The 26,606-nt window shown below is 33.6% G+C and overlaps 1 protein-coding gene and 1 long non-coding RNA gene across 7 annotated transcripts in view; one reads left to right on the plus strand and one right to left on the minus strand.

Moving 5' to 3' along the window:
• LOC143244327 (deoxycytidylate deaminase) overlaps positions 1 to 17,549 on the plus strand; it is a 35,994-nt gene extending 18,445 nt beyond the window's left edge. For 2 of the 6 annotated variants that reach the window (XM_076488792.1, XM_076488789.1), the window contains 3 exons: positions 2,547 to 2,760; positions 11,613 to 11,717; positions 15,290 to 17,549. In XM_076488792.1, the coding sequence (XP_076344907.1) occupies positions 2,547 to 2,760; positions 11,613 to 11,712 (314 nt within the window). In that variant the 3' untranslated portion in view covers positions 11,713 to 11,717; positions 15,290 to 17,549. The other 4 variants (XM_076488787.1, XM_076488791.1, XM_076488790.1 and 1 more) reach the window with 3 other exon arrangements.
• LOC143244329 (uncharacterized) lies at positions 182 to 23,546 on the minus strand. Its single transcript, XR_013025029.1, has 2 exons — positions 22,762 to 23,546; positions 182 to 833 (listed from the first exon to the last, which is right to left on the minus strand). It is a non-coding gene; the product is annotated as an uncharacterized LOC143244329 (long non-coding RNA).
• Between the last annotated feature and the right edge of the window lie 3,060 nt (positions 23,547 to 26,606).

The raw sequence follows: 26,606 nt of genomic DNA on the forward strand, positions 1-26,606 counted from the left end.
TCACTGAATAGATAATGCTATTTTCAGTTGAAACTGATTTTCCAAAATTTTTTGAGATAGGTTATTCCATAATAATTTTAAGAGTTCACCCAGGAAACCTATGAAGATATTTGTGATTCAAGATATTTTAACCGAGTTTTTCTGTTTTGAGTGAAAAAATAGTAAGTCTGGAAATTGTAGAAAGAATGCACCAAAATCTTTATTTAAAAGATATGATGCATGTACTCAGAAGTAATGAGGTGACAGTTCTTGATGACAAAAAACCCACTTGAAATACAAATGTATCTCAGAACAGCTGTTATGGGTATTAACACTTTTATTGATAAGCAGAGAACAATGTTTTGACCTTCCTAGGTTAACAAAGAGTTTGCAACTGACTGTCATACAGTTGTGCCTGACAATGGTCAGTTGCAAACTCTTTCTTTTTTAACCTGAAGATGACCTAGGAAGATCGAAACATTGTTCACTAGTTATGAATAAAAGTGTTAATACCTACACCAGCTGAGGTCATTGTTCTTTAACAAGTAGTTAGCCTTATAAAGATAGAAAACCACAATACTAAACATACAATTTTTTTCTGTAAGAATAAATCTCCTATGTAGTTAGGATAGTAGAAAACTGGATAAAAGAAGTGTGCTAGTTTTAGAATGTTAACCTGCTTTTTTTGTCCAGTGGACACTGTCATCTTGTGGCTTTTATTCCTTGTCAGTATTGATTAGCTATCAGTTTTGATTGATGTAATATTCAGCCCACAAAGGAATTGCTCAGTTTCATTCTGTGTATTTCTGAATCAAGAAGCAGTAATGAAACATTCTTGTGGCCAGAGACATCACCTACCAAAAGAACAAACAGGTGAAATAACTAGAACAAGATAATATTAGCAGTACTAAACCTCATATTCCTGCCAATAAAGCGAGTAATCAAAATAATCAATTTATGAGAAGTTTCATGTTACTGTAGAAGGTAGAGCCCATGATATGTCCACATATCACAGTTGCAGTTACGAATAGTTAAGTAACCAATTAGCCAATTTATTTATGAATAGAATAAACTTAAAAGTAATATTCAATAAAGATTTGACTTATCAGAATATTGCAGTTGACTACCATACTCAGTAAACAATAAACTTAACTACACTTATCTGATACAGTTATTTTATGAGTTTAATTGAAAAGAATGTGTTTAGAAACATTTCAACTTGGTAAAATATTAATATATCTATTTAAAAAGTTTCCCACTAGTACAGCAGTAAGTCTACAGATTTATAACACTAAAATCAGGGCTTCAATTCCCTATGTTGCTTTGCTATAAGAAAACACACACACATACTACTTAAAAGTAAAGCACTGTAATTTTACACAAAGAACCAAACATTAACAAGATACCTTTATTAGTAAGTATTAAGCAATCTCCAATAAAGAAAGAAAAGAATCTTCTACAGCTTTCAAACACACACAATTTAATACACAACTACTTTCACAATTCAAGGTTGAAAGGAATATTCACAGAAATTATATAGAAATTTTAAACCAGTTTATTTCGTGCTTATTAATAGTCAAATTCTTGCTTTATCCAATCATATTTAAAGTTTCTTTATAGCTGTTTTCAAAGTTGTGTTTCATTAGTAAATGATTAAATTATGTGATGTGGCACCATAAAAAGGTTTCAACAGAAGCCTGTACAGGTGAAATAACTAGAACAAGATAATATTAGCAGTAATACAGTAAGGAACATACTTGAAAATCAATAATTGGATAATATGTTTTCAATAGATAATAGATTTTTAGCTGGAATAAAATTAATTTTGGGATAGACATAATAATTGTACAACAAAATTGAGAAGTAGATTATTTATAGGAAAAACTAATTGTAGCTGTGCAGAAATGAAAATAGAAACTTTTTTTCCCTTCAGGTATATATGTAGGTGTAATTTTTATAGTGCCTGATGGTGTCCCAAAAACTTGTGGTCAAGATGTAATAAAATATCTTATATTTTTGTTATATTATATAATTGTTTTTTAAAAAGCATATGGGTTTTAATCTTTGTCCTACCAAACATGCTTGCCCTTTCAGCCATGGGCATTATAATGTGATAATCAGTCCTACTATGTTGATGGTGATGGCTAGTTGTCTTTCTTCTAGTACTTTATTACTAAATTAGAGAGACCTAATGCAGACAGCCCTTATGTATTTTTGTATGAACTTCAAGACAAATGTGAAAGGCATACCTTATATACCTTGTGGCATTTGATTATTATGAGTAAACTAATAAATAATTATTTATTGGCTGATGCCTAAACTGGATTCCTTGAGGTTGCTGTGTTGATTTTAGAAAACATCAGACAAAGTTTTCATGATAATTAATAGCCCAATCCAACTAAATAATTTATAACTGCATTATTGAAAAACATAATTTTTAAGTAATGAAACTATTTAAAAAGTCGATTGATTTCTTGTTTGTTATTTGCATAAAGTGAAGACATAATAGTGTCATTTTAGTTTAACAAATTTATAAAAGCTAATCATCAGAAGTTTTTATTTTCCAGTTTGTCATGCAGAAATGAATGCAATATTAAACAAGAATTCTGCAGATTTGAAGGATTGCACAATATATGTTGCACTCTTCCCCTGCAATGAATGTGCAAAGTTAATAATTCAGTCTGGTATAAAAGAAATAGTGTATCTTTCTGACAAGTACCATAGCGACTTTAAGATGGTGGCATCTAGGCAACTTTTAGATATGGCTGGAGTTAAATACTGGTAAGAAATATGGTTTCAAATATATATGGTAATGCAATTTTTTACTATTATTGTTGATTCTGACAAATATGTGGACAAATTAAGAGGAATGTGGAAAAAAGCATCTGCAGTTAACTTGATTTTTATAAGAATTGTTGGGCCTTTAGTTACCAATTATAGTGTTATTCTGCATACACAAATTAAACTTCACAGAATCAGTCATGTTTAATCATTCAACCTAACTGATGAGATCTGGTATTAAACAAAAACTTATTGGGCAGTGATTTGTGGAACAAAGATAGATGTGAAATGCAATTTTTACACATCTCTGAGCCACAATGTAATTAACATCTTTAGAAATAGTTTCTGATATGGTATTTCTTTACACTTGTTTTTTTATGCATGCTACAAGACTTCTGCTCTCCATTATTGAAAATGAATGATTACAGCATATCTCTCATGTAAACCATCATATGTCACTTTACTGCCAATAGGAGCCTGATATACATGATGCACGTGACTCCCTCTATATGCCTCTATCAAACACTTGTTTTCTGGTGCTTGTGCTTAGACATATTCCTGTTTGTTTGTTTAAAGTTTCTTTGGTATACTCATGAACTGGTCTTCATTTATTTCACTTCCAGTTTCTTTTAAGATTGTATCTTAACTTCAGAGTTTATCACAGTCTCATTGTTATTTATACTTTCAGTTATTGATTGACTCTTCCTCATTATGAATTCTAAAGTTCATGCTATCACTTTGGGAGTCACACCTGTGACTAGTGCCATGTGCTTCGTCTCTGGCCTCAGGTGCAGGCAGCCCAGCACAGGATTTATCCATGTTGATCCATCAAGAGACTGAATGTCATGTGGGTCAACCTCTGTGTCCATACCTTACCACACTTCCTTCCAAACAAGCTGAAACTGTCCAGGCCAACCTGAATTGCATGTTTACATCTCAATTTTGCCACACTTTCCTATTCCCACCTGAGGAGTCAGTTATGCCTCATATAGTGTTTTTGGATTTCATACTCAGGTATGTGATTCTTCATCCCTTTCTCTATTTCCTATGAATCACATTCTTTCTTACTACATTACGAATCTTTCCATTTTTATTTGATTTTCTCTTCAGATATTTGGGTACATGGGTAATTTGCCTCACAATTAAGTGACAAGTTAAGTATGCCTTGCCCCCCATGAGCTTTAGACCAGTTTGCTCTTGCATATCAATATTCATAAACAGACTGTCCATTTATTAGGTTCTCTTCAGCCTATTTGGGTTGTGGCCCCTGAATCTTCTGTAAGTCTGACCCATACCCAGTTTTCCCTCAAACCTCTTTTACAGTATCTTTCTACCATCCATCTCCTCTCTGAAGCTCTCCACCAAAATCCTGAAGTATTTTCTGGGGACATCCTTTTCCTTTTTCCTGTACGTTGGCTCATTTGTTGTCTCAATTTCTAGCCTTACATTTGTGGTTTTTGTGTTGTCAGGACCTTCGAGATCATAATGTGACTTTAACTCGCATCCATTTACTCTTATCTTCAGAATTTATGTATGAGTCCCAATTATGCATAGATACGTATTTGGAATTATCCTTGAGCCTTTACAATTATCAGTTGCATCAGTACAACAAGAAGTCTACCCTTTCCAATGTTGTTGCTTGTTTATCTCAGTTAAAGCTAAATATTGCACCTGTTACCATTTCCCATTTCTCCTCTTCCTAACACCTACCTGCCCTTTCTTATTGGGATGCTTTGTCTATTCTTCTTCTTCTTCCTTTTTTTTGACAACACTCATTATGTAACCGTCATTATCAGTGACTACCCACTGGCATCTGGTCCAGTGGGAGCTCAGCTTTCAAAGTTTCTTCATTACTTTCATCAAGAATAATTTGCTTATTTGAGTTTTACCAGAAAGATTCATGATCCCTGTCTCACGTGTATTCTATATCTGTTTCCTTCCCTCTAACTCAGGATTCCATGACCAGCCAGCATCTCTCAGAGGAATTGCTATCTGAGCAGGTCATAAAACGTGTACTTATGTCTTCCCTCACCTTTTTTTACACACTAAAGAGCCTTTGTTGTTCATTCAGTTACTCCCTTTTACCATGGGTTTATGGATGACCAAGGTAGATGTTGCCAATGCTTAACTCCTCATCCCTGTACTACCAGTTTTATTTATCTATCACATGAATGGGTTATCATTTTTGTGCCCTACGCTTCTGGCTTACTTCCACCCCTTATATTTTTGTTTGGTTGTCAGAGCTTTTGCTTGCCATGTTCATGCTCTGGGATTGCAATTCCACCATTATATGAATGACTAGCTCATTTCATACTAGAGTTGATCAGCCATACACATTAGTTCTTTCTAGTAGCTGCTAGGTTGGGCTGATTAATCAAATTAGAGAAGTTCTTCCAATCTTATAGTACCACTTCCTATATCTTCCTCCCATCTTTGTCAACCTTGGTCACTGGTTTTACATCCAGCCATTTATGTCCTTTGTCTTCTCACCCACCTTTTATCTGGTCCTTGGCAAGGATGTCAAGTGGCTTTCCTTTTAGCTCATGAAAGTGTATCAACTCAAAAGTGTTTCACAGTCTGCAACTTGGGGATTCCCCACTGATTGACCTATTGTGGTTCAGATGGCAAAGTTTTTCACATAAATTTTCAGTCAGATGTCATCTTTCTCTTTACTGTTGTGTTATTGGGGTGTCATATTCTTTAACTTTTATTTCTCTTGTTGCTGTGGAGTTTTTCTCTTTCCCTTACCATGCTAATTCATTCCTTCTAGATTTGTCACTTCTCCCAGACAACCTACCCATTTGGACTGGGATGTTAATGTCATCTTTCTTTCCCTCACTTCAACTTCATTTGAATTACTTTCCTCATGCTCCGTGTTTTGCCTTTTCATGGAAACATATGTTCTTCTCCTCTTAGCCTGTGGACATCAAATGTCTTATTTGTTTGCCATTGACATTTGTGTTTCACATATGTTTTACCACCATACCTATTTTTCCTTTATTAGAATCATTTCTTCCTCCAAAGACCTTTTGTCTATTTCTTTTTTTTTTTACCCTCATTTTGAGCCAAGTAAACTTCTAAGGCTCTTTGAGATGGGATGTTCCACAAGTTTGCTTGTAGGTGAATAACCTCACAATGTAAATGCTTGATCAACTTGCTTATTTTGGACTAACCACCCATGGATTGCATGTGTAAAGCAAAAAGGAATAGCTGCTCATCCCTGCCATGCCTTGTATTAAATTGGGGTGGCCTGCTTTTTAAAATAGGTTTTGTGGTTACCCATTGTGCAATCTCAGGTGATAATGTCATAACCCAATATGGGTTTGCTACAAGAAAAACACAAGCTTATGGTGAAGTGGGGGTCCTTACCACTTTCCAGTTCCAAGCTGCTTGGGGAAGTTGACATGGAGGCACTCTCCTGAATATGTTCCACACAATACCTATAACCATTCAGTGCATAGTAGGGTGATGGTTTTCTGTGGTTGTAGATGACAAGCTATCCTCCAATATGCAGAATACACTCACAAAAGAAGTGGGATGTCAAAATTCAGTTTTCACCTCTCTTTTTTGGGAGTCTTCATCTTACCCTTTTATGGGTGTCAATACCCTGGAGCTGGATTTTTGATTTAGGCTAGAATCACACAACATGAGTCACCACATGTTTATGGTTGTGTATATTCCTCCCTTGGTCATACTCTTTGTGTATGTTGTTGGTCACAGTGTAGGTAAGGGGAATTGTTCTAGTTCTCTTCTTTTTGTTATCTATTGTTATATCTTAATGCTTTTGGATGGTTCCAGTCAGTTTGACTATTGGGGGATGTGATTTATATTATATTGACATCATTTCAATACTGGATGTCAGATTCCCAGATCAGTAGACCAAACCTAACACGTATATCAGAACGGTTGGTATGGGTATTAACAATTTTATTGATAAGGAGAGAACAATGTTTTGACCTTCCTAGGTCATCTTCAGGTTAAAAAGATTAAGGTTAAACTGAAGATGACCTAGGAAGGTCAAAACATTGTTCTCTCCTTATCAATAAAAGTGTTAATACCCATACCATCCATTCTGTGATACATTTTTATTTCAAGTGGGTTTCTCGTCATTAAGAAAGCTAACATGTATCATGTTTACGAATTGAAGTGTTGTAGATTCACCCTGGTCTCTTTAACTTGAGGTGAAGACAATATAATCCTCATCCTAACCTTACATGTATGTTGATTTCAAGCAGCAGTGGTTTTCGATGTAGTTGACCTACTGAGTACAGTTTGTCATGCCCTAGCCACTCTCTACCAAGGAGCACATCCAATGTTTTATCCACTTTTATACTTTGTAGGATTAAGTTGCATATACATTTTTATATGGTTAAGATCACTATCTCTACCACTTAGATGTGCTCCTTACTTTTCCTCTTTTATCTACTGCATATTTCCCAGATAGACAAAAAATATACCTGTTTCAGAAGTGGTGCAATTTCCCTCATCAGACCATTGGATCTGGCTCTCTTATTTCCAGGAGTATTTTACAGTTGCTTTCCGGGGGTACTTCTGACATTCCCTCGCACCAGACCCACCACCTAATCCATGTGGAATTTTAGCTGATCTTGTGAGAGGATATAACAACTGTGTTGAAGTTATAATTTTCTTACACTGAAAATGTATTACCCATAGGTACTTCCCTCCCCTCATATTTTCCTTCCTCCCTCCAGTGCTTACACTTTCTGCCAAACCTCAAAGTTATAGTTTGATGGAGATGCATATAGTGAGTCACATGTGTCATGCTTCTATTGGTGAAGAAGTGATGCATGATGATTTACATGAGAGACATGTTGGAATCATTATCTTCTAATGGGGGTGGGGGCTGAAGCCTTTGGCATAAAGAAACATTTTGCCCTTTGGGGGTTGATCGTCTCTGTGAGTATAATCATCCCTTTATCCTGGTAGAACTCAAGCTTGCTCTTCATTGGTCTGGCAGTATATCATTGCAGGATGCTGTGTCATCTCGTTTTTGCTATTACTCTGGTTCGTTTTAACCAGATGCTTTCCTGATGCTTAGCACCATATTATTGTCTTCCCTTTATCTAAGCCTGGGAAGGATCCCAAGATTCCTTGTAACTATTGTCCAGTGGCCGACATGGCTAGGTGGTTAGGGTACTCAACTCATAATCTGATAGTTGTGGGTTTGAATCTCCATCAAATCAAACATGCTTGCCCTTTCAGCCATGGGGGCATTATAATGTGACAGTCAGGAGCACTATTTGTTGGTAAAAAAATAGCCCAAGAGTTGGCAGTGGGTGGTGATGACTAGTTGCCTTCCTTCTAGTCTTAAATTGCTAAATTAGGGACAACTTGCATGGGTAGCCTTCATGTAGTTTTGCATGAAATTCATAAACAAACAACAAAACTATTGTCTGACTGATTTATGAGCTGTTTCTGTAAGGTCTTAGAGAGGATAGTCAATGCTTGTCTTGTTTGGTTCCTTGAATCAAACAACCTCCTATCACCCACTCAGTGTGAGTTCTGATGCCACTGCTCCACCATGAACCACCTGATTCGACTTGAAATGTCAATTAGAGAAGCATTTTTTAAGCAACAACATCTTGTTTCTGTATTTTTTACCTACAGAAGACTTATGATACTATGTGGAGATATGGCATTTTGTAAGATTTCTGCTCATATGGGTTGCATGATCATTCACCCAGTGTTATCATAAAATGTTTAATGCACCAGTGGTTCTAAGTCTGTGTGAGCTCAACATTTTCCTCCTCTGTTCCACAGAAACTTGGATTGCTTGAGGACTGTGTCTTGAGCGTTACACTTTTCAATGTGAAAGCTAATGGCGTCACTGCACAATTTCTTCCTACATTTGCAAATAGATTCTGTGTTGATGACTTCCACATCTCGTCAGTCATTGAGCATGAGGATTATTGAGTGGCAGCTTCAGACAGCAAATGTTTTTACCTTTTCTTTTGCTAAAACAGTTTGCATGCAATTTTGCTGCCAACGGGGTTCTCACCCTGATCCCAGGGTCCATATTGGTGATGTTATTCTTCCCGTGATCTCTGAAGCAAAGTTCTTTGGGGTTTATCTTTGAGCAGAAGCTGACCTTTTTTCCACATGTCAAGTATACAAGAGCACTGAACATCCTCTCTACCCTTGTTTCCACCTTTTGGGGTACAGATTGATGTTTTATGCTAAAGATATATTGTGCCCTCGTTTGATCCAAACTGGATTATGGGTCTCTTGTCTATGGTTGTGCCAGGACCTTGGCCTTGAAGATGTTGGAACCAGTTCACTATCCGTGACTTTTGCTCTGCACTCAGTTTTTCATCCTTCTCCAGTTCAGAGGCCATACACAGAATCTCATGGACCTCTTCTTCACCTTTGCCATTTGTAAATGTCTTTACTATATGCTTCAAAAATTCAATCCTTACCACAGCATCCCACTTGTGGTTGTGTTTTCCTTCCTCACTGGACTATGCTCTTTTAGAATAGACAGTATACCGTTCTTCCATTTGACCTTCATGTCCAGGCATAGTAGGCTGAATTGGGTCTGTCCTTAGATGACATTATTGTCTCCACTGGTTAGCCCATCTCCACCTGTAACCTTTCTTTGAGTTATCTAAGGCAGGCAGATATTCCCATTTTGTATTTGCTGAATATCTTTTGTACCATCTTTCCATTCCTGTTTATACAGTTGGTTTAAAATCAGATGATTCTGTGGGCTCTCCCACGCTTGTTTGTAGTTAGTGTGTTTGCTATTGAATTGCTTGCCCTAGATCACATAGAAGCTATGCAGTATTCCAGTTGTACTATTTATATTGACTCACTTAGGTCTCTACTGGCCCTGGAATTACTTCATGTTAGTTCTCACTCTGTTCTTGTTAATATTCAAAACTGACTGACCCATTTTGCTTTTTCTTCCATTTCTATCTAGTTTTTCTGGATATCAGGCCATATTAGCATTTGCGGGAACAATCTTGTTGACATCACTGCTAAGTCCATTTGCTCTGATGCTATCATTGCTGTGCCTGTCCCATATGTTAACTACTGTCCTGTATTCAAGGCTCGGCTCCATGCCATTTGGTTGTTGAATTGGAGTGAAGAACATGATAACAAGCTTTTCCAGATCGAACTTTCTGTTGCTCTTTGGCCTTCTTGTTTGCAGAGGATTCAGAAGTTGTCCTGGCCACAGTTTTTTAAATCACTATTTTCTTTTATCTAGGCCTGATGCACCAATGTGTGGCCTTTGTGACACTGAAGTTACAATATCCCATGTTTTACTGTAGTGCCATCATTATGATTCTGAACGACGGTACAATTTTACATATTTTTTCCACGGATTTACCCCTGATGCTGGACAGTATCATTGGTGATGGTGACACTGACCATCTTACTTGTGTTTTTAAATTTCAGAGCCATTGATCTTTTTAATTCTATTTAAGATTTTTATACAAATTGTATGCATTGTTTTATTTTAAATTGGTTTATGTTTACATGTTTTAATAATTTTATTTTTAGTTTTTAACCATTTGTTTGGTGCAGATAGTCTAGTTTCTTTGCACCAATAAACATCAAACAACTGGATAAGAATAGCTAATCTTGTGTGTGGAGGAAAGCACCTATTGGAAATACACTCAGTATAGAAAAATTTTCTCTCATCCATACATCATAGAGGGTTTACATATAAATGCTCTCTTTGGAAATATTTGCTACTCATTTATCATGATAATCACATTATTAGTCACTTAAGTTTCATGTGTCTAAATTATAAAATTTGTGTCTCTAAATCTGTTTATGTACACTTTCTTTGCTCTTACACATAAATATGTATAAAGGTTTTTTAAAGATACTTTTACAGTAAATGGAAAGAAATAAACATAAAGTGTAGTTATGTAATTTGACAAAATATATTCTGTATCTCCAGCACGGTTGTTCCTCAGCTAGTCAGCAATAATTTTTTAGACTTAAAATCCTGTGTTTGATTTCTTGTGGTATATAGAGAGCAGAAAGCCTGTTGTGTAACTTTTTAACTGTACAAACAAACTAGAACATTCTGAGAACTTCACAAAGAATTATGTTTGGTTTAATTTTTATTAAAGTATCACATAACTGATATACATTTATATATAACATTATTGTAATGTGTAGTGTTTTAAGAAGTTTTTATATACATATTTTTCTTTAATCTCATAGTCTATGGTAATATGAGTCTCTAACCTCTTCTTGTGTTCTTCCTTTGAAATGCTTAAACATTGTGCTTCACGTTTTTCTAATCGTGAAAAGGCAGCTTCACATGTAGAAGTTCTGTAATGTAATTGAATAAGAAAGAAACAATTTTAAGTGTCATTTGCACACTCTTCAATCTCAACCCTACAATTGGATTGTAACGTAAGGGTTGGAGCTTTTAACCTTTATATTTACAGGCCATGTGAATGACCAGAGCAAGGTGATTGGGTAAGATATTGTTGTCATATGTTGTGAACAACCCTCTATAACTGATGCTAGAAGCATCAGTTGATTCATAATTTTATAGAGATACTCCAGAAAGGTTCTGTAATTAGTATTGATAATGCAAACTGTTGAAAGGTTTGTTGAAATTGTAAAAAAATTGTGTGTGAACATAATGTAGTGGCTAATGTAGCTAGTATCATTTACTTGGCTGAAAAGTGTATTAAGCTTTACCTACTGCAGAAAACAATATGTGTGTAAGACTTAATTTTAAACCAACATATTAAATTTTCATTGATGAAAAACTGAATAAAAAGTTTCTTTGTGAATGGATATTTTGAATTTTTTTATATTGAATAATGTCTTATTTATATATTGTAATGAAATATTTTTCATAGGCAACATATTCCTCAACATTCTCAGATTCTTATTAATTTTGACTCAATAAATGTATCTGCTGGAAGGCATAAGGAACCAAAATCCGTATCATCTCCTTAACATAGGTAGTAATTACAGACTTATTTATATTTTTGGTTGGATTAATTTTATTTTGTTGAAAGCAAACTTTTTAACATAAGTACTCCACCTAGAAAGCTTTCAGTTTATTTTATATTTGTGAACATCAATATTGTTCATCATATCTGTCCATTTTTTATGTTTGATAATTTAAATAATTTTGTAGTATAAATATTTTTCTTCTAAATTTTGATAAGCTACATGTCTGTGTGAATTTTCTCAAAAACATTCTGAATATTTGGCTGTTTGTGACTAACAAATTCGTTTTGTAAAAGGTGATCTGGTAACAATCATTATGCAGTTCCAGAATTAGTATTCATGTAGTATCTCATGGAAATACATATAAAAAAGGCAATTTTTTAACACAAATTTTGTACTGTTGGGATCACCAAAAATAAAAAAAATACTGAGATTGTTTTCATGGAGAACATGTATTTTATATAAAATTATTTTTTTTACATAAGCAAATTCAACGATTATAAAAAGTGATTTTAATAAGTTTGACCATTTTCACTATATTAAGAGAATTTCATATAATTCTGTTTAAATGTTTTGACTTTTTACAATATTATTCCTGTAGAAGTAAAAATGAAGTCAACTATTAAAAAAGTAAAATGTGGGAATTTCATCATTATGTACTTTAATGCCAAGTTCACAATTCTGGAAAATTGTCCTGATTTTTAGCATAAAAACATCTTCATATAATAAGTACTTTGTAACATAAAAATATCTAAAGAAATACAAGTGGAGGAGAGGTTAAAATATAAAGAAAATAACAAATCTTTCAGTATATAAGGCTAAACAGCATAATTTTTTTGATTGTCTAAGAGGTGAATTTGGACAACTTAAATTTTCTGTGTATATGGCCTTGTTTTGTTTTTGATACATGTTATAAAATGCATGAAATTAACTTAATTTCTGTGGGCTTACACAAGTCAAGCACACTAAAATGACTTTATAATAATCTAATTTGAATATGGAAAAATCTTTCTCGTATTAACAGCATCTCTTCCAAACAAAATGTAAATGTCCTTCTTTTCTTTTTTTGACTCGATTAACCTGATACCAGTATTAAAACATTTTAATTTTTTTCATGAAATATTATGTGAATACTAACTGATATTGCTACTCCTGTTTTAATTTTTACTTTTGTTACAACCTCTCATAGGTTTTCTGACATGTATCCTTCTGGTATGAAATACATATTTTATTACAGTGATCACTTTTCCTATATCCCAAGAGAAATTTTATTAACTCTCAGCCAGTAATAGCTTTCATCATCTCACTACTTGAATATGGTGCACATTCCAGAGGTTCAGTGACATATAGAGCCATGGTTAAACAAGTATAAAAATTAGTTATGTGAGCCAGTTGCTACTGAATATTTGGTTTTTGTCTTTAAAGCAAAACCACTATGAGCTATCTGCTGTGTCCACTACTCAGGATCAAACCCAATGTATTTTAGCTTTGTAAGCCTAAACTTACACTGTTGAGACAGTGTATGACATTATTTATAGTAAGATAGAGATATATATCACTGCACAACAATTTTTTTGAAAAGTTTTTGCTGATTGTGACAGGTACCTGGTGGGTATGCACAAATGTATTTTTGGTTTTACTTCATCACGTAGGAACTCTGAGAAATAGACAGTGCACTGTTGACCAGCAGTAATGTATTTAATTGCGTTCATGTTTCTAATACGCTATTGAGTTCAACATAATTAAAAGTGTTTTGCTCCTGATTTTTGTTTATACTCAATGTCTGGTGCATCACGTTGGAGTGTCCAATAGTAGTCAGCAAGCATTGATGGATTCCAGTTGCCCTGATATCGTTTTTCCATTGTGGTAATGTCCTGGTGAAACTGAAGATCTTAATGAAATTGTACGTGATGAGCAAATTTGGATGTGATTTTCGTGATAAGCAGCCAAAAATCTATAAGGAACACCCAACAGTGTTTAAGAAGCAAAAATTTTGTTTTGCAGTGTATTTGGTCCAAGGAATTTCTGAGGCTGCATCTGTGGGAAATCCTGGATATTCTAGAGAGTATTTATATATGTTTTTTTTTCCAGCACCTTCCGTTATTCTCAGGTTACTCAGAACACCAAACTGGGATCAGCCTCCTCCAACTCTTTTCTAGTTGGTAAATGGAGTGTGTGTGATGTATTGTGTCTTTCCCTGGCTATTTTTGAGTCTGCTCCTTCCTTGATGGCAGATAGATCTGAGGGCAAATAGTTAGTTCTCCTTCTATCCCCTGATATTGCAGTTCATGCTGAAGGGTTTGCTGCTCAGTTACTTAAGAGGGACAGCTGGGTTGTTTGATGATTGATAACTTTTGTACATTAAACAACCATCTTCTTCTACTTTAGATATCCAGTTTCAAATCTCATTGCATATACCTTGAGTCAATCTTGGGAAAACTCTTCCATTATGCATACTCTACTTTTCTCAGGTACTTGTCATCATCAGTCACTAAAAGTGCCAAATTCTACTCATTTCTCTCTCTTAACAAGTTCAACCATGATCTTAACTTTAAAAGTGACTTTCTCAAAGGGAAATACTCCCATTGCCATCATGGAATCATTATCAGCAACAACCACAATTATGCATTTTTCACATGCTGTTTAAGATCTATGACTTCATGGCTGGTGTTGTTTGGTCCTTTGTCCAAGAAACTGAATTATTTCCATAGGTCATGTGATTGTTAACCTATTCTTACTGTTTATCTGTTTTGTTGAATTATTTTTTAAAGTTGATATATTACACATTTTTGTTTATTTGATTCATGATCATGGCTTATCAGCATCATTAATAGCTGATCACAGAGTTCTTTTATTGCCATGAAAACCATCAATTTCTACCATCCCCATTGTTCAAAGATCTCTTTATCAAATCATTTGTCTTCATCAACTTAGATTTTTTGGCATTGTCCTAAATTGGACTTGTGTTTTGTCTTTCATTTTTTTAGCTTATTCCTCTTTTTGCACCCTTTAACTTTCTTGGTTCACCATTTTTCTCTTTAATTTTATTACTTGAATTGGGCAGAAGACATGCTTTTTGTACTGTGTTTCTTCTGAAATGCTTAAATTTATACTCCGATTATGCCTTCCTACCTAAAATTACTAAAATTTTGATATGTATTAAAATACTGCTTTTATACAAGTGTTTATACCAATTTTAATTATGGTTGAGTTAAAATTGGTCATTATCTAAAAGATTTTTTTTTAAATTGATGTTTTATAGTACAGATAGAAAATCAAGAATTAGTATAACAAATTACATTTTTATATTAAAAAAGGGAAATAGAAAATGGTTATATTGTGAAATAATATCTTTGTTCCTATGGTATTTGGTAACTGTAAATTATTATATACTTGGTCATAATTTAGGTGAGTTAAAACTTGTTTAATGATGAACATTTAAATAATAAAACTATAATGAAAATTAATATTTGACTACAGTTAAATTGTAATCTTCTTACAGCCACGGGAGTTTTAGAAAAGAACATTCCTTATACTGTAAAATGCATAAAATAATATGTTATTGGATTTTTCTTTCTAGCCTTCAAATGTACTGAAGATCAAAAACTGAATATTCCACTTCACTTTTCAAAAGCTTTGAAAATTTCAGGCCCTTCTTTGATACAAGCAGTGATTTAGAATAATAAAAAATTACAAATGAATTATGTTTCACATTTGAATATTAATTATCTATCTATATTTGATACATTCATCCTCTTATTTGTTATAATTGTATACAAGAAAATGTGAAAATAATATTACAAAGTAAAAACATATGATAGGTTGAATACATAAATAAATTTCTGAAGATTTTTGAAGAGCCATGTTGAAAAATGAAAGCATTATAATCTCCAAAATTAAAGTAAAAGAAAATAAGAACAATAAAAAAAACTGTATACTCTCAACCTCTTACTTTTGAGACTGCATGTATTACAAAATGTTTCAAAGTGATCCACAATCAGATTGAAATCTGAATACTGACCATATTTGAGGAGAACTGTCCAATAATGACTTCCCATCTGTATAAAATTTTCGTGTACCTCAGTTTATTAGTTTTTGATATATGAGCAAGGAAACACAGACAAATGCACATGGATGGATCCAGATATGTGAGAGCCAAGGGTAATAACATAAGTTTTAATCATTCTCTCTGTTGTGTTAAACCATATTTTATGCTCAACTTGCTTCAGTGCAGATATTGGTAAAGAGGCAAGAATCTACTTGTATGAAGGGAAAAATTAATGCTTCTATCAGAACTACTCAGTCAAGTCGCAAAACATTTGCCCAAAAACTATTTTTATTTCCTTCATCTCTACATTATTTGTAAAATATTCTGTGAAATCTTTCTCTTCCATCTACAAGACTCTAAGAAAAATGTTACCTGTGATAGTCTGTAAATACAAGCTGTTCATCTTAAATGTTCACATGCAAGTAAAAAACTAATTAGGGTCATGTGCTTGAAATTTTTGTGATTACGTTAAATGTTTAAGTATAGTTGATTTAACATCACTAAAAAGGATATCTACCAGATTATTTACATGGTATTGTACATTATAAAGAGTCTTGTTTAAAATGTTGAAAATAATGCATAATAAAATAGCAATTAAATACAAAAATTAAGTACAACAGTATTGCAATGAAAATAAATTTATTTGCTTGACCAAATTATGCATGTAAAAACTATGGTGCAAGCAAATCATGCATGTAAAAACTATGGTGCAAGCAAATCATGCATGTAAAAACTATGGTGCTAGCAAATCATGCATGTAAAAACTATGGTGCTAGCAAATCATGCATGTAAAAACTGTAGTGCTAGCAAATCCTGCATGTAAAAACTGATGCTAAAGATTTTTATAGATGTTGACAATATTGAACATTTTCATTCACATGGAGATGTATGTTTTCAAGCTGAAGTTGTATATATCAATTTAAGTATTGTACATTACCATAGTGAATGTCATATTGTTTTTACTCATGTTAAACAAATTTGCTGTAAGAGGTTTTCCCAGATTAATCTAGTATATTAATTAATACCTAAAAACTAAAGAAATTGGTTTGAATATATACTGAGGATAAATGTGTTTATTGCATTAAGTTTTAAAGCACCTGCTCTTAAATAGTGTAACAAAGATTGAATAAATTTTATAATGTGTTTATCTCGTGAGTATTCCCCAGACAGTGGCCTATACCAAGTTATTTGTATTTGTTATTTATTATTTATTTTTTTACTTTTCGATTTTAAAACCTTCACATTTTGAGATTCCATTACATATTACTTAGTAAATTCTAGTGTAGAACTTTTAATTGTAATATAAACCTTTTTTAGTTCTGAATTTTCACATATTTAACATATCACCTTTAATGAACACTAGATTTTCCTGGAGATATGTCATTAGTGGTTATTCTGATTTTTATTGTATTAAACAGTTATCAGTTATTTGTGTTCACATGTTTAACATATCACCCTTAATGAGCACCTGGTTTTCCTGGAAATATGTTATTAGTGGTTATTCTGATTTTTATTTTATTAACAGTTATCAGTTATTTGTGTTCATTATTTAATTTTATAATTTAATTATTTTTCAAGATTTATTAATTGTTGTTTATTTTGTGTTGTTTTTTCAATTCATTAAACAGTGCTTTTGAAACTGCACATTCTCAAAAGTAAGAAACAGAAAAACGTGTTTTCAGTCTCTTGTTAAACTAATAACGTTTATAGAACATGTTGCGTCGAACAAACATTGTATGAGTTTTTTGCCCATGAGTACAAATATAAATAAAACATTGAGATAGTTGGTCGTAGAATTATTTTATTAAAGTTTTATTTGCATAATTCTGATTGAAATCTAAATGATATAGTAAGTAATGTGAGAGTTGAGTTTCCCTGTTTTGACAGCAGTAAGCTTATGAACTTATAATGCTAAAATCTGGGGTTTGATTCTTCATGGCAGACAGAAAAGATAGCCCAATATAACTTTAGTCTGAAAAAATAAGAGAGAGAAAGAGAGACTAAATAGAAAATTTAAAGAATTCAATTTATCGTTTCATACGTTCTATAAGTAGTGCTTGTTACAAAGTGTCAAACATAACTGACTAAGCACAGATTGGCTGAATAAAATCAATGTTCTTAAATGAGTTACATCATACATTTAAGTATGTGGTATGTTTTTGATATTTATGTTGTTATATTGATAGAAAAGAGTACTTTAATATACGAGTAGATAAAGTTTAGCACAAAGTCAATGCAAAAAAATAATTGTTTTAAAATTGATGGATTCTGCAAACTATGCACAATATTCAAAAAGATATACTTGAGAGAAATGCAGTTTTTCAGCCCAGAAAGTTGCAGTACATGACTGAAATGTATCACTGAGATGTGTACACTAAAACTTTGAAACACTCCACTTTATAACACATGGGTACTCTGTAATTTAGTTGCAAGTAATAAATTTCACATCTATAAGGTTTCAAGTTTATGTTCATATGTGGCATACTGAGAATATCTGGAAAAGCAGAAAATTCCAAGCGTGTAAAAAAATAGGTTTTCACATGTTGAATGTGGATGTGTTTCCTGATGAGATTAATACATTTCACACTTACTGCAAATGTTTAATGAAAATTTTCAGAACTTAAACCATGAATAATAATACCCTATAAAACATTTCAATGTAACACTATAGATTATTAAAAAGTGTTGATGGTGGTATGCAAAAAATATTGTTTTGCCAATGTAGTTTGTGAACAAAAAGTTTAAGGAACAATGTTTAGAAAAATTGACAAATTCCAGAGAGAGTTTACATTTTCAGAAGGGAATCCATTAAATGAGTTGCATACAAATATTTATAAAAATATAATAGTGTTGTATATTGTTTATGTAACTACTATGAATATGTAGATGGATCTTCATCAAAGTTGAAGTGGAGGTATATACAAACGTTCAGTTTTGTGTATCTTACAATCATTTTGTGGTTTGTCCATCTTTACCACTACCTCACTTCCTGTGGGTGGATCTCACCAAAGTTTGTATGGAGGTTCATGGCAAAATACAAATTTTCAGTTTTGCATTTTTTTACATAATTTCCATCAAGGGGACAGGTATTGCAGCAAGTTAATAATAACTTGTATGAATAGTGTTGAATAATAATGATTGCTAGATGGGTGGAGGATCATTGGTAACTCATTTTCTTGTTTCAAACCTTGAAATTCTTGAATCTCCTATGCACCTGCTCCCAGGTGGTCCAGTGGTATGTCTGCAGAACTAGAAACCGAGAACTTGGGTTTTGATACCTGTGGTGGGCAGAGCACAAATAGCCTATTGCGTAGCTTTGTGCTTAACTTCAAATAAAGAAACAGCATCAGAAAACTATATATTGTATTGTATTGAATTGCTTGTTTTGTTATAGAATTTTATGCAGAGATACTCAAGGACTGTTTAATTTAGAAGTAAGGGATTAGGGGAAAAGCAGCGAGTCAAAATTACCACCTGATAACTATTGGTCTGTGCCAGGTGGTTAAGGAGTTCGACTCGTAATCTGAGGGCCGTAGCTTTCAATCCCTGTCGCACCAAATATGCTCACCCTTTCAGCATAGCGGCCTTATAATGTGACGGTTAATGCTACTATTTATTGGTAAAAGAGTAGCCCAAGAGTTGGCAGTTGGTGGTGATGACTAGTTGCCTTCCCTCTAGTCTTACATGGCTAAATTAGGGACGGCTAGTGCAGATACCCCTCAAGTAGCTTTGCGAGAATTTCAAAACAAACCATACACTAGATTAATCATCGAAGGCCACCAGGGAGGAGTGTTATACGTTAAACACTACAACGTTGTAACACGTACTTTAACAAAGTAGCAAAGCTCCAAATTGTTTTGAGTCAAAAATACCTGGGTGCATCGATTTCATGTACCTGCTGTAATGTTTGTTTTGTTACATTAAGAAAAATTACTGGACAAAATTGTTTGAGATTTTATAATAATTTTTGTAGCTTCTAAAAATAAAATATCCTGCAAAAGTAGATCTGAAGCTCAGTGGTTTACAGTGGCGGTGTCAGGATATTTTTGTTAGGGGGCTGAGGTAAACTGTGGAGGGGCTTCCCAAAATGCCATCAATATGAAGTATAGATGGTAAATTATAATAATGTAAATACCAAGGTACATTTCAGAAAGGTGTGCTATTTTGAACTGCATTTTCAATGCAGTTTTCACTGGAAATTCATACTCTGATTAATAATTCATTATTACAAATTAGAAATAATCTGTTTATTAAAATATGCATGTATGTGAAAGAGGAAGTTCACCTAAATTCCACTCAAGGTAATACATAATAATAAAGAAAATCGAGATTAGCTTAGATTGAACATTTAATATACCATTAAGAGTAAAGCTACAAATCAAAAGAAATATAACATAAAGACATAGTTAACATAGCAGAAACGAATTATTCCATGTGAAGTTAATACACTCTGAGGAAAAGTAAGGTCACTATCAGTCTAACTATCTTTCATCATGTTGTGTTTATAGTTAATATTACTTCAAAACAATGCGCCTGTTCTGGTGATTGGCAGCAAATGTGTCTATAACGGTATCAATATCGAGTTGTTTTGCCCTTCTGGAGTTTACTGATATGAGAGCAAGGTTGTCTTGAGAAGCTTCAGACATGAGAAATTTCTCTCACAGGCATCTAAAGTGACAGGCAATGTCACAGCAGTACATACAAGTTTGTGGAGATCCATGAAGGCATCCTTGTATGGCTCCATCATGGTTGCAAGCTCCAATGGTGTGGATACTTCCTACCCCTTGTCTTTCTTCCTGGCAATTAGCTGATTAAACTGGTGGACCTCCACTGCGAGGTCATTCTCTGCCATTCCTAAGTGCTTGCTTGTCCAGAAATGTGGAGTGTTTGGGGTTCAATGCAGTTGTACCCATCAGAACACTGCAGGTATCAGGGGAGAATCTTCTTTTCAGCTCATTGAGCATCCTGTCTATGATGGCATAGAAGGTGTGTCTCCTGGCATCTGGTGTTGGTTCATCTCTTTGGCCAGTACTAGATGTGATTATGAGTTCGTCATGGTATTTGGGGGCAGATCGCTGTCCACCTTGACGCACCATCTCAGTGCGTATTTCTACATTCTTACACATAACCTCAGCAGACTCTTCCAAGTCTTTCCATGCTGCTTCAGTTTTCATTTCTGAGAGCCCAGATATGACAGACTGTACTAGGTCCTCTGCAGAGGCCAGCTGCAGATCAGGTAACTAGAGGTGGTCTGATAGCTGTTTCGTCATCAGCCGTAGTATTTCTGTAGCCACTAGACTGGTGATGAACTGCTGATCTAGGAGGATGCACAGGTTCTTTGATTCAGTGGCTCTGTGGACATTGTCCCCTCCACAAGACGCTTTAAGGTTGTCTAATCTTCGTCAAAGCTCAAGATAGAATGGCATTACACAGAGTGGCAATACAGCGCATGAGTTTAAGTGCATTCAGTACGTTGCTATGGGACACATGACAAATCCGTCTTAATGAAGACGTTGAGATCTACAGATCTATATCTCTGATGTTAATTGTGAAGCAACAATGACGATTGTGTTTTCCATATTTTATGAATATATGTGGGTAACAATATTCGGTGGGTTGAGGGGGCTCAATTCCCCCTACCAGTGGTTTACGCTCCTTTATCACACAATGGTTTTCTACATTTTGTTGCTTTGGATGGATTACAAGAGTGATGGTCAAGTAACATTTCTGATGAGAATAACTTACCACTTGAATGTGAGTGGTACTGAATAACTTCAAAATTAGGGCAGATAGCCCTTCAGTAGTGGAGCGTGAAATTGACAAAGAAACAAACACTTGTCGGTAAATCCTAATACAGGTTAATAAATTGAAAAATAAAAAACTGATAACGTCAAGTGCTAATTAAGCATCTCTTGTTCTGCGTAAAACATTTCTTACCATATGTAATTTCAAAATTCACATGTTCTAAACAAAATAAAAAGAACTTTTATCTATATTTAAATCCTGGGAATAAGATACAGACAATTAAATCACACCAAGAAATATAATATTGATTAATATTCAGTAAAACGTCACCTACAGTTGAGTTACAAAATCAAATTAGACCTAATTTCTTTCAAAATTGTTTAACTTGTAAAAAATTACGAATTTTGTTATATAATGAAAAATAATTTAGTTCCGAGTACACTGAAAACAAATTTGGATGGTTTTTAAAGAATTCTTATTGAATATTCAAAGTTGAATTTCTACTTTTTTTGTGTGTAGAACAACAGCTAAAAATTATTTTCTGGGATGTTTTTTATTCAAACGGGAAATTTTCTCCATAATGCTTAATGCCCCCAACTAGGCATTGTGAAGTTAGTACAGCAAACCTATTCCTCTCTGTAGTTCATAATATGTACTATACGATATATTATGATAGATATTCAATTGTTTAAAGGTGGCGTACTATGTTTTTGCCATCATAGAGATATAGTTCTTGAAATGTGACATACCTTCTTACATTTTCACAAAGATACGCTTCCAGAAAAGTGATATTTCACTTAAAAACTGCGGAATGGATACTTTAAAACTGATGAATTTGGATGTTGTATTACATGTTTAGTCGCAACATAGTGGATCACAGAATAGCTTTTTTTCAAAGTATAAAATGTTAGCTCACAATCCGCAATCTCTTTACCTGTTTGAGGCCTAATTACAGTTTTGTACTCATAGGTGAAATAATTTCGATTGATGTATTTGATCGCGCCCATCTTCTCATACAGGGTGGCCCATAAGTCTCTACCCATCCATATATTTTATGTATCTGTGTGCTGTCCCTCATTCTCGCTTCAAAATATTATGCGACGCCATGTTCTGCGAGACATTTTCCTCAACACAGCAGGGGTTATTGTTCCAAATGCCGCGGTAACGACTGCCTTCAACTCATCATTAGTATTACAACCTTGTTTATAATAACATATGGATGGATAGGGACATACGGGCCACCCTGTAGATTAACTTACTTTGATCTTGCTTCGAAGAATTTCAATTTGACGATGGGAGGGTAGAGGCCATGATGAATACTAAAATTTAACGAGTATACGCGCACTCTACTTTTCGTACTAATGGCGCATAAAAATATAGCTAAAAATGTATGAAACATTAATTTACTTAAGTTCTTTCTAAAAGAATTTCAAGAGTCACGATTATTGAAGATTCCTTATTGTATACATTGTTTCATGAGATTAAATATAAAATATTACAAAAATGTGTTATAATTAGATTCATGACAATTTTATTGCTCAAAAATATTCACAATTTAAGAAGAAAGTGTTGAATATTAAAATAAAAACAAATACAGTGGAGCGCCATTAAGCCGCGAATCTCTTAAGCCGCTGTAGCAAGTCTTGTGAGCGAGGATTATCGCGGCTTACCGCTAATTTAAGAACGTGTAAACACGCGGCTTACGAATTTAATCCTAGCTCTATAACTTCAAGGGAATATTTAAAAAGGATTTGCTTTAATTTGGGAAATACATAAAATATATTACAATAGAAATCGACCGTTAATCTACCTTATTCGCTCTCTATGTCAGCTTTATGGAGGCCGCCATTGTTACCGAATCACACCTCTCCATACATTTAAGTAAATCCGTGAAAAAAGTGATTAATAATTAAAGTATTATTTTTAATTCGATAATCCGATATAATGATCACGCAATGGCCCGGATGAGGCTCCTCGGCGGAGCTGTTGGCGACTTCGGCTTTTCAGTCACAAAGGTTTAAGCCGCGGTTGAGCAGGTTAAAAAATTCGCTAAAAAATTAGTTTTAATACCTATAGTGAGGACAGCACAGATAGCCATTGTGTATCTTTGTGCTTAACTAAAAACAAACAAACAAAAACTAAATAAGTGAAATTATTTAATGAATATAATTCAGGAAGAATAATTTACGAATGTAAATAAGGAGAAATATTTGGTTTTATAAATTCTAAGCAGTAATAATAACCACGTAAAAGTAAAAGTGCAGTTATTTTAAATAAAAGTGATTATGTTAACAAAATCAAATAAATTTAAAATGATAATACTATATTTTAGAGGATAAATAAAGATCCCACTAAAACCAGAGAGAGTAGATTACAAAGATACTTCTAAAACGAATTGAATGCCAATTTAATCCAGTGCAGATATGTATAAAGTCCTGAAATATTGTTTAGTACAAACACACACAATAATGAACTAGCCGGATTTTTAGTTATGTTATTAGAGCCTTTAATTCGAAATCAGTTTTACCAAAAACACAATTTGAATTTTCACAAACAATAACGAATTTTAAGTTTTAAGAAAAAGGTTAACAGCGCCAGTTCTTACGTTGACTCCTTATACATCAATATATCTGCAGAAGAGACTATAACTTTGTGTAAAAAATTATCTTATCGTAGTAATGATAATATTAAAATGAGATTTCCAATAAAAGTAGTTTCAGGAACTAATGCGCGAATCTCATTTTTAGTTTCATCATAAGATTCTTGGACCATCTAGGGCTGCTATGGAGTCTAATTTAGCTCTATCACTTGTTAATCTGTTCTACGACGCCATCAAAAACTTTGGCTAGAGGGCTGCATAGAATAAATTAAACCAGCATGATGATAGTAATGAGAACATAAATTATTGTTACATAATTTATTGCAAAAAAGTATTTATGAGGTTAATATTCCCGTTTTGTTACATACTTATGTTAGGTCAGATGGCCATGTCAGAACCTGTCAGAGATCTATAATTTAGTAGTAATAGCCAGTGAAAACTCAACAGCCAACTCCATACTTACAATACTTTAGTAATGAAATAAATAATGCTAATTTATATAAATTGTTGTCTGTCTATGTAACTATTTCGTAAAGTGTGTATAGAGATTCAATAAGCATATACGGAAATACTTAAAAAAATAAGTTTTTATTTTTTGAAGTGATTGAAGACAGAAGTAATTTATATCTTTGCAAATGTATAACGAAAAATTGAGTGAAGAGTAAGATTTTTCGAGAATCTCTCATTTAATATACTTTTATCTGAGCTACTCGCCATACCGGCCGAAATGCCGAAGAATACTGGCAAGTCGAACGATGCAATGGCGTCGAAAATGGAAAGCCGAGGTCAGTGTTCAACAAAAAGTAAGTCTAATGTAGGTGGCCAAATTGAAAATGAAAATATAAAATTAAAAACATTAATAGAACTTACTAAAGAAGAACTAAAAACTATAGCCTCTCCAGTGAATGCTTCTCAAATTAAAGCTAGGAAAAAAAAAAAAAATACATAAAATAACTGAAGAAACTATAAACTCAACTGCTGTCGACAATGAAGCTGAGGCTACATTGTTAGACAATGAAAAACTAACAACTAGTAGCATAAATATTAAAAACCCCACTCTAGATATTGAAACAAATACAAATTCGGAACCAGACGAAGCTAGTTCTGATGATGAAGCTTCATACTAATGAACACTAGAAGTCAGAAAAAACAAGAAAAACAAATACAAAAACACACAAAAAATGTATCTAAATTACCAAAAAACGCCATTATCATACAAGGCATACCCGAAAATTACAACCAGCCAGAACTAGCAAGGGAAATATTCATATGCAAACCTAAAACTAACATTACTAACATTGAGCGTCTGTCTCGCGGCGGGGTCCTCGTTCAAGGACAGGAACCCGCTGACTTAAATAGATTATTGAAAGAATGGCCTTCAGACGCTTTTAAAACAGGAAACATAACTATACACTTGCCTGGAGCTAGGCCAACACCCAAATCTTTCGTAATCCAATGGGTTGCACCACTCTATCGACATAGACGACATTAAGGATGCATTAAGTGAACTAAACATAAAACACGTTTCAGTGGAACGCATAATTTCAAACAAAACTAAAAATCCAACAAACTTAATTAAAGTAGTTACTGAAAATACCCAAGCCATAACCCAACTAATAAATAATGGTTTCACAATGTGGTACCACAAATACACGGTAGAACAAACCAAAACACCATCAGTGTTTGTTACACAATGTTACCAATGCCAAAGGTTTGGACGTGTAGCAGCAGCATGCCAAGCAACTGCGCACTGTGTAGGCTGTGGAGAAAATCACCACATATCACAATGTACCAAACAAAACCCCAAACCTAAATGCTGTAATTGTGGGAAATAACACACGGCAAACTATAAAGGATGCCAAAAATACAAATATATTAAGGCACACTTATACAAACTCAAAAATCCAAACATGAACAAGACACAAACAAACAAAATCCAAGAACAATCAAAATCAACTACTGCTCAAACACAGAAAGCCCAAACACACAAACAAGCTCATTTGCTGCAGTAGTCAAGAAAGCATCATTTATGCAAGAAAAACCATCAACAAATAATGAAGATTTACCTGAAACAACTGAAGACACACAATTTCACATCTATGAATATTGCTAACACACTAACCAATGTCATTACTTCCACCTTCTCTGATATATTGACAAATAATGAAAACAGTCTAACAGACATAATCATTAAAATAATTATGAAAAACGTCGAAAAATACCTACCACAAATGTTAACGTACTTCATGAACTCTGTTAAACATGGATAAATTCACTGTATTACATATCAATATCCAGGGTGTTATTGTTTCCAACACCTCTTCCCGGTAAATTTGTACATCTGATCTTTAAGATAAAATCAAATTTAAATAATAATGATTAATAAAATAGTGTTAAAATAAAACATTCACCTACGTACTAGACTTTAAAAAATGAAAGAGAAATATAAATGGACATTGCCCTGAAAAGGACCAGTTTAAAATTGATATTATTACATATTAATTA

The sequence above is a fragment of the Tachypleus tridentatus genome, chromosome 2 (assembly GCF_004210375.1).
Source record: "Tachypleus tridentatus isolate NWPU-2018 chromosome 2, ASM421037v1, whole genome shotgun sequence".
Taxonomy (NCBI): domain Eukaryota; kingdom Metazoa; phylum Arthropoda; class Merostomata; order Xiphosura; family Limulidae; genus Tachypleus; species Tachypleus tridentatus.